Source organism: Eleutherodactylus coqui, chromosome 8 (genome assembly GCF_035609145.1).
Source record: "Eleutherodactylus coqui strain aEleCoq1 chromosome 8, aEleCoq1.hap1, whole genome shotgun sequence".
In the NCBI taxonomy this organism is placed as follows: domain Eukaryota; kingdom Metazoa; phylum Chordata; class Amphibia; order Anura; family Eleutherodactylidae; genus Eleutherodactylus; species Eleutherodactylus coqui.
The window spans coordinates 173990271-174004422 of record NC_089844.1 but is presented as its reverse complement, the minus strand read 5'-3'; the positions used below and the strand labels follow the sequence as shown (position 1 = coordinate 174004422).

General features: G+C 45.7%; 2 protein-coding genes across 2 annotated transcripts; one reads left to right on the top strand and one right to left on the bottom strand.

Moving 5' to 3' along the window:
• The first annotated feature begins 1641 nt into the window (after window positions 1-1641).
• LOC136577685 (microfibril-associated glycoprotein 4-like) lies at window positions 1642-8589 on the top strand. The gene is made up of 6 exons (XM_066577601.1): window positions 1642-1685; window positions 3003-3069; window positions 6743-6903; window positions 6973-7069; window positions 7791-7973; window positions 8312-8589. The coding sequence occupies exons 1-6, from the start codon at window positions 1653-1655 to the stop codon at window positions 8563-8565; spliced, it is 795 nt and encodes a 264-aa protein (XP_066433698.1). The 5' UTR covers window positions 1642-1652; the 3' UTR covers window positions 8566-8589.
• A 370-nt stretch (window positions 8590-8959) lies between these two features.
• On the bottom strand, window positions 8960-9734 carry LOC136577684 (zinc-binding protein A33-like). Its single transcript, XM_066577600.1, has one exon. It carries the CDS (start codon window positions 9679-9681, stop codon window positions 9154-9156), a length of 528 nt encoding a protein of 175 aa, XP_066433697.1. The 5' UTR covers window positions 9682-9734; the 3' UTR covers window positions 8960-9153.
• Window positions 9735-14152: the final 4418 nt, after the last annotated feature.

Here is a 14152-nt window from a genome sequence, read left to right as displayed (position 1 = left end):
GCCACCCATGTTGTCGGTCCACACGGAGTTGTAACTCCATGTGTCCACTTCTAAAGAACCCCAGTCTGACTGGGGTATGCAGTGTGGGCCGAAGCCCACCTGCATTAAACCTGACGTTACCTCAGCTGTGATGGGCAATGCAATGGGATATATTTATGTACCGCCGGTGGCTTCCTGGGAGCCACCCATGCTGTCGGTCCACACGGAGTTGTAACTCCATGTGTCCACTTCTAAAGAACCCCGGTCAGACTGGGGCATGCAGTTTGGCCTGAAGCCCACCTGCATTTAATCGGACGTTACCTCAGCTGTGATGGGCAATGCAATGGGATATATTTATGTACCGCCGGTGGCTTCCTGGGAGCCACCCATGCTGTCGGTCCACACGGAGTTGTAACTCCATGTGTCCACTTCTAAAGAACCCCGGTCAGACTGGGGCATGCAGTTTGGCCTGAAGCCCACCTGCATTTAATCGGACGTTACCTCAGCTGTAATGGGCACTGCAATGGGATACATTTATGTACAGCCGGTGGGTTCCAGGGAGCCACCCATGCTGTGGGTGCACACGGAATTCCCATTGCGGAGTTGTACCTGCCTGTGACTATTTATAAAAAACCCCGGTCTGACTGGGGCATGCAGACACCTTGACAGAATGAATAGTGTGTGGCACATGGGTTCCCCATTGCTATGCCCACGTGTGCAGCTCCTGATGGAGGTGGCACAGGATTGGATTTCTCATTGCTTCTGTACAGCATTATGGGCTATCGCCCTGCCCCTTTTAAAGAGGGTCGCTGCCTGGCCGTGCCAACCCTCTGCTGTGTGTGCCTGCGGTTCCTCCTCATGGCAGACGCACTTATAAATAGACATGAGGGTGGTGTGGCTATGAGGCCAGCGTGTGGCATGAGGGCAGCTGAAGGCTGCGCAGGGACACTTTGGTGTGCGCTGTGGACACTGGGTCGTGCGGGGGGTTTGGGCAGCATGTAACCCAGGAGAAGTGGCAGTGGAGTGTCATGCAGGCAGTGATTGTGCTTTGTTGGAGGTAGTATGGTGCTTAGCTAAGGTATGCCTTCCTAATGAGGGTTTTTCAGAAGTAAAAATTGTTGGGAGGGGGGAGGGACCACTCTTGCCGCTATTGTGGCTTAATAGAGGGACCTGGGAACTTGAGATGCAGCCCAACATGTAGCCCCTCGCCTGCCCTATCCGTTGCTGTGTCGTTCCCATCACTTTCTTGAATTGCCCAGATTTTCACAAATGAAAACCTTAGCGAGCATCGGCGATATACAAAAATGCTCGAGTCGCCCATTGACTTCAATGGGGTTCGTTACTCGAAACGAACCCTCGAGCATCGCGAAAAGTTCGTCTCGAGTAACGAGCACCCGAGCATTTTGGTGCTCGCTCATCTCTAATCCTGATGTACATCACTGTCATCTATTCTTTCATTAGCCGGAGAACAAGTTCTTAAAACAGAAACATTTCTAAGAAATTTGTTGCAGCCTCAGTAATTTTTGAGTACAATGGACAAAGAGTTTCTGGTAACCCACATTATGGCTGGTTTTCCCCAAATATCCAATCCCTCGGTGCTGTTCCTGTAATTGCCTGGTGTCTGGATCTATATATAGTCATTATATAGCAGTGTCTCACCATATTGGTCCCATATGAATCCTGAAGACAGACTTTCTACAATGACGGTAAGAGATCACCACCATTTGGTTCTCTAATCATCTCCAGTAGGTGTTTTCTAAAATATTGTCACTTTCTGTATCAATAATCACAAATCAGTTCAAGTCGATTTCACTTGTTGCCTCCTAGATTATTCACATTCCTCCAGAATGTTCCTTCTTTTTTTTGGTCTTATGGAAGGGTCTTTGGGTTGATTTCTAGAAGAATAGAAGCAGTTCTGATCCAATGTAGTTCAATTTTTATGTTCAACTCACAGTGTCATCCTAATTACCACTGGGTGCAAATTACATTTGAACTACGTTAAACCAGTGTTGCATCTTCTTCATTTCTTCTAATGATTTTTGGATGATTAGGACATTTTTTTGGACAAGTTCTGCAACGGGGTCACAACTGTCGACTGTTTTCTCATAGATCCTGAATTTCAGTGATTGTCTCTGTTCATCTTGTATTTTCATGTCCTTCCACCATAGCCATCTTCTTCAGTGAACTGAGTCTTCTTTGGTACTACATGTCCAGATAAAGCTTCAATCTGGTCACTGAGGAAGGTTAATGGGCCTATACATTTTCAACAATTGTTGGAGGATGAAGGTTTGTCCAGCAGTTGTTTCCCCAGCTTCCACATATACTTGAACATTTAGCTCGTCCTAACATTTTTGTGTTTAGGGAGGTTGGCCACAGTCAGACAGCTCTGATGTCAACTTATCTCCAGGGGAACAAAAGGTTCAGGCGTTGAAATTCAACATCCCTGTTTCTTCACCCCCCCTCCCTTCCCGACATCACCAGTCCCACCCCTATACATATAGGAGAGTCATCTAGCCCTGCCATTATCAACAGGTTTGAACAGCTAAGCACTAATGTATATGAGGGTGGTATTTCAGCTATTAACATTCATCACCTATCTCCTGGGTCCCACTAAAGACAGACGCTCTTACTGACTCAGTTACAGAATTTTATAGAGCTTATTTGGCCACTACATATAAGAACACTGGTGAGAAACAATAGGGGAGCTGGGTCCTCCATTCTAAAGTTTGGTGGTGGCCCAGGTGGTGAAAGGCCCACGAATTTTACATTTATCACCTATCCCATACATAATAACTGGAATACCTCTTTGAGATAAGGTTATGAATCCATCTATCTGTTTTCTAAAACAAAATGTATCTAACAATTTTCCTGTAATGTCTATAAAGAGCCACCAAGATGTTCATAAACTGGACAACCATGATTGGTCATTTTTTCGGCTTATGATTACAATTGAGAATTTTTGATGCCTTCCATAATCCTTGTTGTAGACCTTGACCTCAGTTGGGTCTCTTATTGTCTTTTAGATATTTGTCTTCCTTCTGTTGTGTCATATCCAACAAGTCATCTGCAGCCCAAACAGTAATCTACCAGGTAAGTGCCATAAACCACGTGGGTGGGGGAGCCATACTATGCGGCTAATGGAGGAGATCAACTGATCAGATCCATTGTGGTAGCAGTTTATATTACAACATATCTTAAAGTCTCTTGTAAGGTGAATTTTGCAGTTTCTGCTTAACCCCTTAATGCCTGGTAAATATACAATGCTTGTTCCAGAGCTTTATCCCAGTTGATAGCAGAAATATGGCATGAGATTAAAGCTCCTGCAATCAAGCAGGAGCAGGTTGGGTCCTCAGCTGTTAGTCACAGCCAAGGACCTGGAAGAGAAGGTTGAAGTGTTTTTTAATTGATTCAGCCTTCTTTCCAGGCTACATAGTGCTCAATGAGCGCTATGTAATGAAGAGAGAAAGCGGAACAGTTACTTCTGCTATTTGGCACAACGATCACGTGACCAGCAGGTGCCTCCTGTCCCATTAGAGCTGCAGGGTCCTAGTAGACCCTGATCAGCTCTGCCAGTGACTATTGTCACTACAGGGAGATGTTTCTCCCTGTAACTGGAGCTCCTACGGATACCCCAGCTACAGGGGAAAGTGTGAAATAGAAAAAAAAAAAGAAAAGACCATGTGAATGACCTTCAGAGGTCTTATATGATGTCATGGGAGATATAAATGTTGAAAAAAATAGTTACAAAGATAAGTGGAAAAAAAAACTTACAGAATAAAATAAAAAAATACATATATAAAAAAAAGAAAACGATCCACCACTGACGCCAATCAAAACCATCGCTGTATGCGCCCTGTAATCCAAAACTGTTGAAGTTATACATCAAAACGTCTGAAACAAAATGAGGAATCCATTCCCACACTTTATTTTAGCGTAAATATACTAATTTTAAAAATAAACTATAAATTTTAAAAATCTATTTTTTTAGCTTTTCACCCCCAATAAAACTAAAAACGGGAAAAAAAAAAAGATAGTGAAGAAAGATATAAAAAAAAGCCATGTGTATTACGGAAAAAGCAATGTTGGTAGCTCAAGAAAAAAAATAGGGCAGTAAAACCACCACATGGTAAAATCCCTAAAAAGAGTCTGGTCCTTAAGGGGTTAATATAATTTATATATTTAGTAGTGATATAAAATAGCAATAACATTATAAACGTTAATAGCGGCGCACAATAGTACTACACAATGCTCAATGTGCCGCTCAGTAATAACTGCGCCAATTAATATGGCCATATAGGGCGGATCTACAGTACCACCCTATGGTGCCTAAATAAGGTGCACTTATTAGAACATGAAGTTTATTATCTATGCAGACATCAGTCACATGGTTGCTGAGTAAATATACATACACTCACTACATATATGTACAAGATTACAGTTACTACACTAACTTGTTAAACACAAGTTTCTCTTGCGGTTCTGCGGGTCGCCGGAGCGGATGAGCGGCGCAGAATTTGCTGTGTTTTTTGCTTGCGGAATTTGTATATGTAATTGTGTTTTTCTATGCAGATTTTCTGCTGCGGAATGTGTTCCGTTTTTGGGATATGGTGGTGGTAGCTCCAACTACTCAGATCACAAGAGTAGCCCATCGAGCGCATCTGGTTCAAAAAAGACAGGGAGCAAATTCCCCAGCATTTCTGGATCCAAAAAAAACAGTCAAAATCTGTACCATTGGTGCGAATTTTGACTCAAAATTAGCCACGTACCCACAGCTGATGTCATACTATGCGGCGCTCCCCCTCACTCCTCTGTAGGCCTTCCGCTGTCAGCGCTCCCTGGCTTCTGCTTCCCATTGGCCTGTAGTGGCCCCACAACTGACCAGGCTGCTGGGAAGTGGAAGCCGGGGAGCACTGACACCAGAAGGCCTACAGAGGAGTGAGGGGGAGCGCCGCATAGTATGACATCAGCTGCGGGTACACGACTGTTTCTTTTGGATGCAGAAATGCTGCGGAAATTTCTGCTGTGGACATTCTGCAGTATTTCTGCTATGTTTAAACATACTGTAAGTCAGTTTGATTTATGCTGCCACGTGCAGAGTGTCACCCACAGTGGTCTCAATAGTAATAGTGACCCCCACAGTGGCCTCCGTAGTAATAGTGTCCTCCATAGTGGCCCTCGATAGTAAATGTGACCCCCAGAGTGCACTCAACAGTAATAGTGACCCCCACAGTAGCCCCAGTAGTAATAATGTCCTCCACAGTGACCCTCAGTAGTAATAGCGACACCCACAGTGGCTCTCAGTAGTAATAGTGACCCCCCCCAGTGACCCTCAGTGGTAACAGTGTCCTCCACAGTTGCCCTAGTAGTAATAGTGATGCCCACAGTAACCCTCAGTAGTTATGTCCTCCACAGTAACCCTCAGTAGTAACAGTGACCCCCACAGTGGCACTCAGTAGTAATGGTGACCCTCAGTAGTAATAATGTCCTCCACAGTGACAATCAGTAGTAATAGTGACCTCACAGTGACCCTTAGTAGTAATAGTGTCCCCCACAGTGGTCCTCAGTAGTAATAGTGACCCCCCCCCCACTGTAGCCCCACTAGTAATAGGGACCCCCATAGTGACCGTCAGTAGTAATAGTGACCCCCCCCCCCCCCCCCCAGCAATGAAACTTACCCTCTTCCTGGTCTGCAGAGTGCCATTCCTCCTCTTCTCTGCGCTGCTGCGGGAGGAAGTGTGTGTGCACCTGCAGCAGCGCCTCCTCCCTTCTCCCCTCCTCTTGCCGAACTAAAGAGATATGTCAGTGGAGGGGGGGGGGGGGAGGGAGGAAGATTCCAGATGCACACACTGAGCGTGTGACGTCAATATGTGCAGGCGCCACAAAGTGATTACCGGCTGGGGAGCTGTGGCACCCCAGCTTGTAATCACTATGCTAACCAGACGTCCCGAAAGCGGATCAAATGGCTGTTCCGCCAGAGTCCCGATGGAAGGTGGGACTGCCCCACCTAAATTGGGAAGTCTGGTCACCTTATGTTAAATGTACAGTAGCGGCAAACTTTAACTTGAGTTGTCAATAACATTTAATGTGTAAAGTGTAAGTTAATGTTTGATATGTATAATATGCTCTCTACATACATTCACACAGACACTCACTGTATGTTATAATGCTCACTATGTACATTCATACTTACATGGACAACCTCAATATATGTATTTACACACAGACAAGGGATGATCACTACATACATTCATAATATATGTATGCTCACTACATACATTTCAGTCACCTTTATTTTGCAGCACTTTACATCAGTTTCTGCCCTCATTCAGTCTCACTATATATATATCCACCTATAGAGAAAACCCAAACTAACATGGGGAGAACATACAAACTCCATGCAGATGTTGTCCTTGGTGGGATTTGAACCCAGGACCTGCAAGGCAATAGTGCTAACCCCTGAGCTGCCATGCTTATATGGTCACACTTTTGTGTATATTCTCTACATCCATGGATACACTTACTATATATGTATACTACAGGCATGGCACATTTGGTATATCTATTGACACACATATGGATGCTTATTAAATACATTGACGCACTCACTATATATGTACGGTGCACTCACTACTACATTCACATACATTTGCAGACTCCAGTGATCATCTTGACTCCAAGTAATAAGTTTGTGCCCCCTTACTCATACATCATGTAGGGCCCGTATTGTGCTTTATATAAAATCATTGACACGCTCTATCCTCAGCTCCACAGCCCAATCCTGAGGTGGAATGGTTTCCTGTAGACTGCCAGGCTGTCTGGGACAGAAGTCAACCCGCAAGTGGGGTATATATCATCTATCCACATGGAGCGCAGCGCCCCCTACCAGTGTACTGTGACATGACGACAGAAGGGATGGTCTGGACGGTGAGTAGGATGGTGGCATTTTGGGTAAGTTTATATCATTATGGCCTAACTGGCTGTTCTCTCTGATAGGTGTTCCAGAGGCGACTGAACGGCTCCGTGCAATTCAACCAGTCCTGGCAGAATTATGTGAATGGCTTTGGGAATGCGGATGGAGAGTACTGGCTGGGTAAAGAATTAAGATTTCTCCTCATTGTCCACAGTGGGACCTCTGAACCTAGTCCTAGCTGGTGCAAAGAGTTGTATACCATAGATTGAATGTTTCCCTAGAGACAGGAAGCTGAGATATGGCCTGCTGTATGCAGTGAACCTTGTATCTGTAGAAGTTATGTGAAGGGAAACAGATAGCCACCAATGACTGGTCCAGCAAAGAGAAGGGCTCTGTCAAAAATTCTGGTTTTCATTCTTTAAAGGGCTTGGGTCTAGTTTGTCAGGTTGTGTCTGGATATCCTACCAAGCACCCTTGTGGAGAGGGGGACAGATACTGCTCAGCTTCATTCTATTTTTATTGGGGTACATCTATATAGGGCCATAGATATAGGGATGCAGAGGTAGAAGTCACTACCGGGCCCCAGAGCCTTAAGGGGCCAAAGGCCTCCTTTTTTCATCTAAGAAAACACAGTATTATGAATGGCATATGGATTGTTGGGGTGGGGTGGGGTCATGTTACAAATTCTGCATTGGGACCCCCTACATTTAGCCTCAGCCTAATCTTAAGATTCTAGCAATGCCCCACCTGCTAGTGTTGCATCAATGGGCTTCTTAAGAGACCCTCCAATGCAGGAGGAGAGATGTGGGAAGGCCCCACATTGAACTTTTTGCATCCAAGCCCATGAGCCTTTAGCTACGCCTCTGCATTTATATATCTTTGTCTCTCCCCTTGGTACCAGGGCTGCAGAACATTTACCGCCTGACAATGTGCAATGAATACGAGCTGAGAGTGGAGCTAGAAGATCTGGAGGGAAGCAGAGCCTCGGCCCAGTACATGAACTTCAGTCTATCCCGTCATGCCCTGAACCCCGACAGTGATGGTTACCGGCTAAATATTGGGTCATTTACCGACGGAGGGGCAGGTAGGGCAGAGATTTCCTGGCGATATGTGAGGGGTGAATTGATTGCAGAACTAGGCCAATGGAGTAATGTACATTTTTTGGTGGAGGAGGATGTAGGGGGGGGGGGGGGGATTAAAAGGAACCTCTACCACTTAGTTTTTGGGGAGGTGACCAATTTAAAGGGACACTTCCATCCTTTTTTTCCAAGTATTAAACAAACTATATATTTCTATATGTAATTTTTGTAATGGATAGTGGGTTTTCTGGCTACCAAGTACATCCTCACCATGTTTTACTGATGCATGAAAGTTAAGACATCTGCCATTTCTCCCATTATGTGTCTTTTGTTCGTTGTGCAGGGGACGCCTTGAGCCTCCATGCAGGACACATGTTTTCCACATATGATAATGATCAGGATGGATATGTTCAAAACTGTGCCGAATATTGGGGGGGAGGGTTCTGGTACCACTCCGAGTTCTGCGCCGGGGCCGGCCTTAATGCTCGCTACAACACAACAAGCCCCCCGAAACCTGCATTCTCTTGGACCACTTGGGTCGACTTTCCACTGACGCTTCGGGGAAGTCAGATGAAGATGAGAAGGATCCCGGTATGATTCACCCACAATGCCTTTCACTGTAAGCTGAACTGTATATGTGCAATAAAACTCATTTCTTGGCAAATAAATGTGTAAGATTCCTCCAACTGGGTCCAAAAAGGAGAAGCCACCCTGGCCCAGTACACCAAGTCAACTAGTTGGTGTTTAAAAGGCACATAACCTTATATTTTCCTTGGCTAATACCACAATTCCCTATTGGTAAGCACACCACTATCTAGGAAGGACCTATAGCTCTACTCATCCTACAGTAAACTGAAGCTACAGTAAAGACTGACACAGGCAATGCAATGAGAGGAAGCAGAGCATGGAGAGTATAACTCTATACTTGTTAGTTGGATCGCAGCCCCTTAATACCATCAGTTACCCATGAATGAGACTTCATCAATGCAAATTGCTTTCTTACTTAATCCGGTTACGTTTATTGAGATGTGTAAGGTAATTACATAGATTCCTTTCATCTGCACTTTAACTATAACTGGACATGGAATAAAGAGTACAGCCCGGCACTCGGGTGCCAACATCTTCCCGATGCCATCTAAGACATGGAACAATAGTGGTCTAACGGCTGACAATGCTGCCGTCTCTTCACGGTACGTGGTGAAGGACCTTGAGTGGCCCCCCGTTCTTCCCTGAGTCATTGAGGCAGGGGCAGAAGTAGGGGTAAATGGTCTCAGAGAAGGAAGTGACAAAGGTGTAGATGTGGGACATGTCGTCAGCATTGTAGAAGGAGAGCTGGCCGCCCTCGTAGTCGAGATAAATCCCCACCCTTTGCGGTTTGCTTCTCAGGGTGAGTGTCCGGTACGGGACATCCAGGGCTTTGAACTCATGGCCATTTCTCAGCCATAGTATCCAGAAGCCATTCTCCGGGGACAGGGTGATCCCGCCCCTCCGGTTTACAGACTCTTTGGCCACACCCAGATTCCACTTGGTCTTGTTGCCAACGTCAATTACCCAGTAATGGCGGCTGGAGGTGAAGCCCTCAGTGCCCAGGACGCAACAGCAGTAGTCGAAGCGTCGCGGGTTTTCGGGTAAAGACTGTTTGGTGTCACTGTATCGGACGCTGGTCAGGTCTTCGGAGAGAACTAGGTTGAGGTGGGCTGTGCTGGGGTCCATGATAATGTTCGGCAAGGCTGGAAAACATGAGAAGGATTAAAGCTGGTGCTAAAGGGAATATAGTGGCTTAGAGGGAAACAAATCACTAAATTGCAAGGAAAATGGTGGCCAAGACTCAACAGTGCCCAAATAGTTTGCTTGTTTTTTGGTGTTTTTTTTTGTTGCTAATATTGCAGTAGCTTAAAGGGGCCACACATGATAGACAAAGTTCTCAGCTAGTAGCGAGTGCACCCTGGTCCCCCTTATATACATTAGTGTGCATGTTCCCCCATTATATATATATAAAAAACATTTCCATTTAGGGTTCACACATAGTGGGAATGCTGCAGATTTTATCCAGCAGGGGGGGGGAGTCATTTCTGCATCAAAAACCATCAAATTGCGCATCGTTGGTGATCAAAGATCAGCTGCAGATCCGCGGCTTCTTCCAGCCTGCAGCTCCTCTCACCTCACAATCTGCAGCCCCTCACTGCAGCGCACAGAGCAGTCCTCACCCGCAGGTCAGGTGTTACACCCACTATTACATCATCTGACTGGTGGCTGCAGCGATCCGTAGCGGTTACCGGGTGAGGGCTGCTCCGTGCGCTGGAGCGAGGTACTGCCAATTGTGAGGTGAGAGGAGCAGTGGATCTGCAGCTAACTTCCAGTAAAAAAATGATAGTAACAGTGTTTAAAGCCAAAAAAACCCCTATGTCCATCCAGTTCAGCCTATTAATCCCCTAATGTTGATCCAGAGGAAGGGGAAAAAAAAAACAATGAGGAAGAAGTCAATTTTTCCCTTCCCGACTCCAATCTGGCAATCAGAATAATCCCCGGATCACCGACTCTGAGTAATCAGTGATCCAATATGTAATATTATTACACTCCAGGCCCCTGTTGTATTGTATTAGTGAGTTCCCCATCATCACATCCTCAGACAGAGAGTTCCATAGTCTCACTGCTCTTACAGTAAAGAACCCTCTTCTATGTTGTGTAGAAACGTTCCTTCCTCTAGATGTAGAGAGCGCCCCCTTGTTACTGATGTTATTTGATGTGGAAATGCTGCGATTTCCATTACATGTGAACATAACTTCAATCTCAGGATGACATACTAACGGGAGTTTTTCCCTAACAGTGGGGAATAGGCCTCTACTGACCAGTGTAGTGACCCAGTACATCATCCTGGTCCCCTCTATAAAGGTCATACATGTATATCCTATGTTGATACACTGTGCAAATCGGTCTTGTTATTTCCAGTATGTGTATTGCACAGCTGCAGCGCTTGAGAGGTTAACGTCTGTAAAATCCAAAGCCTGCATCTAAATGTATCAAGTCTGTCTTGTCATGTGGTATTAGAGAGGTTATAAAAGTGAGTGATTGAGAGCGGGAAAAGGGTCCATGTCTTCAGGAGTGTTGCTGTTCAGGAGGTCCGGGTACATGGGGACACCTTTAATCTTCATCTACTGAGCATGGAGATTTCCCGCGCCAAGTATGTTTGGATGTAAATGGAGTGAGCCCCCCAAGAGAGAGTGAGAGCATTTGTAAGCAACTACTTTTTCTCAAGGCCAGTGCAGAGGTACTATCTAAACGTCTTATTCCTACGTGGCCGTCCAGAGCCAGGATCACTACGTAGAGGTACACCCTTTAATTGTCACACCCACGCGTCCCCAATGCTGGGTGGAGGTGCTACAAGATAATAATCACTGTTCACATATGTGCATCTTTGAGCTTATGAGAGCCGTGTGGAGGTACCAAGTTCTGAAGTCAAGCCTTTTACCTGCACTGTGAAGTCTACAACTGAACTGCTTTGCAATATTTGTTGCCAAGTTTCAAGTAAAGTTTGAACCATTCCAAGAGACCCGTGGTACTAAGAAACTGTCTGAGACGGAGTTTATTATCTGCCGAGGGTCATAACAGTGTGTGAAGGAATGGTGGTGTCACCTGTGACAATTAACTCCGTGTTCCTGTTTAATGGGTATTTCCTATTCTAGGGGTGTCCCAGGTGGCCTGCAGGCATATTTGCACTAACTGCTTAGGTTAAGCAGCGCTGCTGATTAGAGCCACCTGATTGGCTCTTCGGCACCACGTGACTACACAGCGTGCACGCGCATTGCCTTCAGCAGCCGTGCACTACACACTACACTTAAGCAGCACGGGGTTAGTGTTTAGGGTTAGTGTTTAGGGTTAGTGTTTAGGGTTAGGTTTAGCTAACCCTAACCCTAAACCTAACCCCTTGTTGCTTAAGTGTAGTGTGTAGTGCACGTCTGCTTAACTGTAGTGTGTAGTGCACGGCTGCTGAAGGCAATGCGCGTGCACGCTGTGTAGTCACGTGGTGCCGAAGAGCCAATCAGGTGGCTCTAATCAGCAGCGCTGCCTAACCTAAGCAGTTAGTGCTAATATGCGGCCTGCAGTGTTACTCTGGCCTTGTCTGCGGGTGTCCCTCCAGGAAGGAGCCTGATAAGTGCCACCGTGACACGTCAGCACTTTACCCTTCCAGGCGTTCAATTATGGTGGCACATACATACATCTTATTTTATATATATAGATCAGTAAGTCATGAGCTACATCAGCACAACGTTAAATGTCATGCAATTAAGGAATCACCAGGATTAAAACATAATAACTTTCTTTTCCATTTCTTGGTTGATGTCCGTAGCGATCATATATCAGTGGACACATAGAAGCCTTTCATTAAAGCGGTTATTTTACATGTTAGGGATATCATTAGTAGGAATAATGTACCTGGGATTCTTCAGGTTACAGACAGAGATGACGTTCTGGGCAACATACGGCAGTGCTGGTAAAGTAAACGCTTCTGTGTTTTACCCCTCGTGTCTCAGCCACCTCGCAGGGACACTCCTGTGACAGGCCGCAACTCGCCTCTGGATCCAACAAGTCTTCTGGTAGCTTCGGCAGCTCTCTGTCTGCAATGCTGATAGGGATCTTTCTTCTCCCGGTAATGCTAACTCACTCTCTATACACACTAACACTATCTCTCTTTCTCTCCCTGGCCACCTGCAGACGGCCAGGTCGGATCCCGCTGTGAGAATTCTTGCAGCGGGATGCGGTGCCCCTGCAGAGGCCTGCGGCTTACCCGCTTCTGGTGTCTTCTCTCTGTACTGTGTGTCGGCTGCTAGCCAGCAGGCGCATGCGCAGAGAGGGGTCGGCCTGTCACCACTGACATCTCTGTGCGGGCCTCTGTGAGACCCGCACAAAAATAGAGCATGCCGCGGTTTGTTTTCCGTGTGTGTTTTTTTACGCGGACAATTCACATCCATCTGTCTAGGATTGCGTTATCTAATGCAATCCTATGCAGGCGGTCAAAGGCGGAAATTCCACCACGGAATTTCCACCCATGTGCAGGGGGCCTCTCTGATGGACACCCGAAGATTTTTGCTATCTAACTCTCTCACTTGTCTGACTAACTCCTATCAACAACACACACGATCACACTGACTAACTATACGGTTCACTTGTTTGACAGCCGACTTACTAACAAACTGCGCACTTTACTGTTCTGATCTGACTGAAATCTCACTGACTATCTTGTCACTATTAATACGACATGACTCCTCTCCTACCTCTTGCTCTCCTCTTCACTCTGCACAATCAACTGACTCCCAACTGTCCCTCCACTGGCTTGCAGCCAATCAGCATTCAATCTGCCGGCAACTGATCAAAATTAACTGTCCACCTGGCTGATTATTAATAGCGCTATCTTAGGGCAAATTAAGTATTAGTTAACCCCTGCTAGTTATACATGAACTGAGCACCGCCATTTAAAGGCAAGGCACTTTTGTAGGACCACTACATATAGATGATGTACTTCATTGTATAATATGAAGAGTTGCTGATGGAGAGATTGGTATATAGATGATGTACGTCATTGTATAATGTGAGGAGCTGCTGATAAAGGGATTGATATATAGATGATGTACTTCATTGTATAGTGTGAGGAGCTGCTGATGGAGGAATTGGTATATAGATGATGTACTTTATTGTATAGTGTGTGGAGCTGCTGATATAGGGATTGGTATATAGATGATGTACTTCACTGTATAGTGTGATAAGCTGCTGATAGAGGGATTGGTATATAGATGATGTACTTCATTGTATAGTGTGATAAGCTGCTGATAGAGGGATTGGTATATAGAGGATGTACTTCACTGCATAGTGTGATAAGCTGCTGATGGAGGCATTGGTATATAGAGGATGTACTTCATTGTATAGTGTGAGGAGCTGCTGATGGCAGGATTGGTATCTATGCATGAGGCGGCTGCTTAGATGCTCTGAAGCGTCTCCGCGTCGTCTGTGACAGAGCCACAATGGCCTCTCTGTGGCCCAGGTTATGAGGGTATTCTGTAGCTCTGGGGTCTGCAAATATAACTCTGCTCTGTATTTGGGGCCCTCTCCTCGTGCTAAAATAAATACTTCTGTGTTTTACCTTTTGTGTCTCAGTCACCTCGCAGGGACTTGTGACAGGCCGTAACTC

Bases quoted from the DNA above. Each gene is read 5' to 3' on its own strand.
- LOC136577685 (XM_066577601.1), top strand. From the start codon at position 1,653: ATGAATCCTGAAGACAGACTTTCTACAATGACG. The intron at 1,686-3,002 runs GTAAGAGATCAC...ATTGTCTTTTAG, and splicing joins ACAGACTTTCTACAATGACG to ATATTTGTCTTCCTTCTGTT. The intron at 6,904-6,972 runs GTGAGTAGGATG...TCTCTCTGATAG, and splicing joins CAGAAGGGATGGTCTGGACG to GTGTTCCAGAGGCGACTGAA.
- LOC136577684 (XM_066577600.1), bottom strand. From the start codon at position 9,681: ATGGACCCCAGCACAGCCCACCTCAACCTAGTTCTCTCCGAAGACCTG.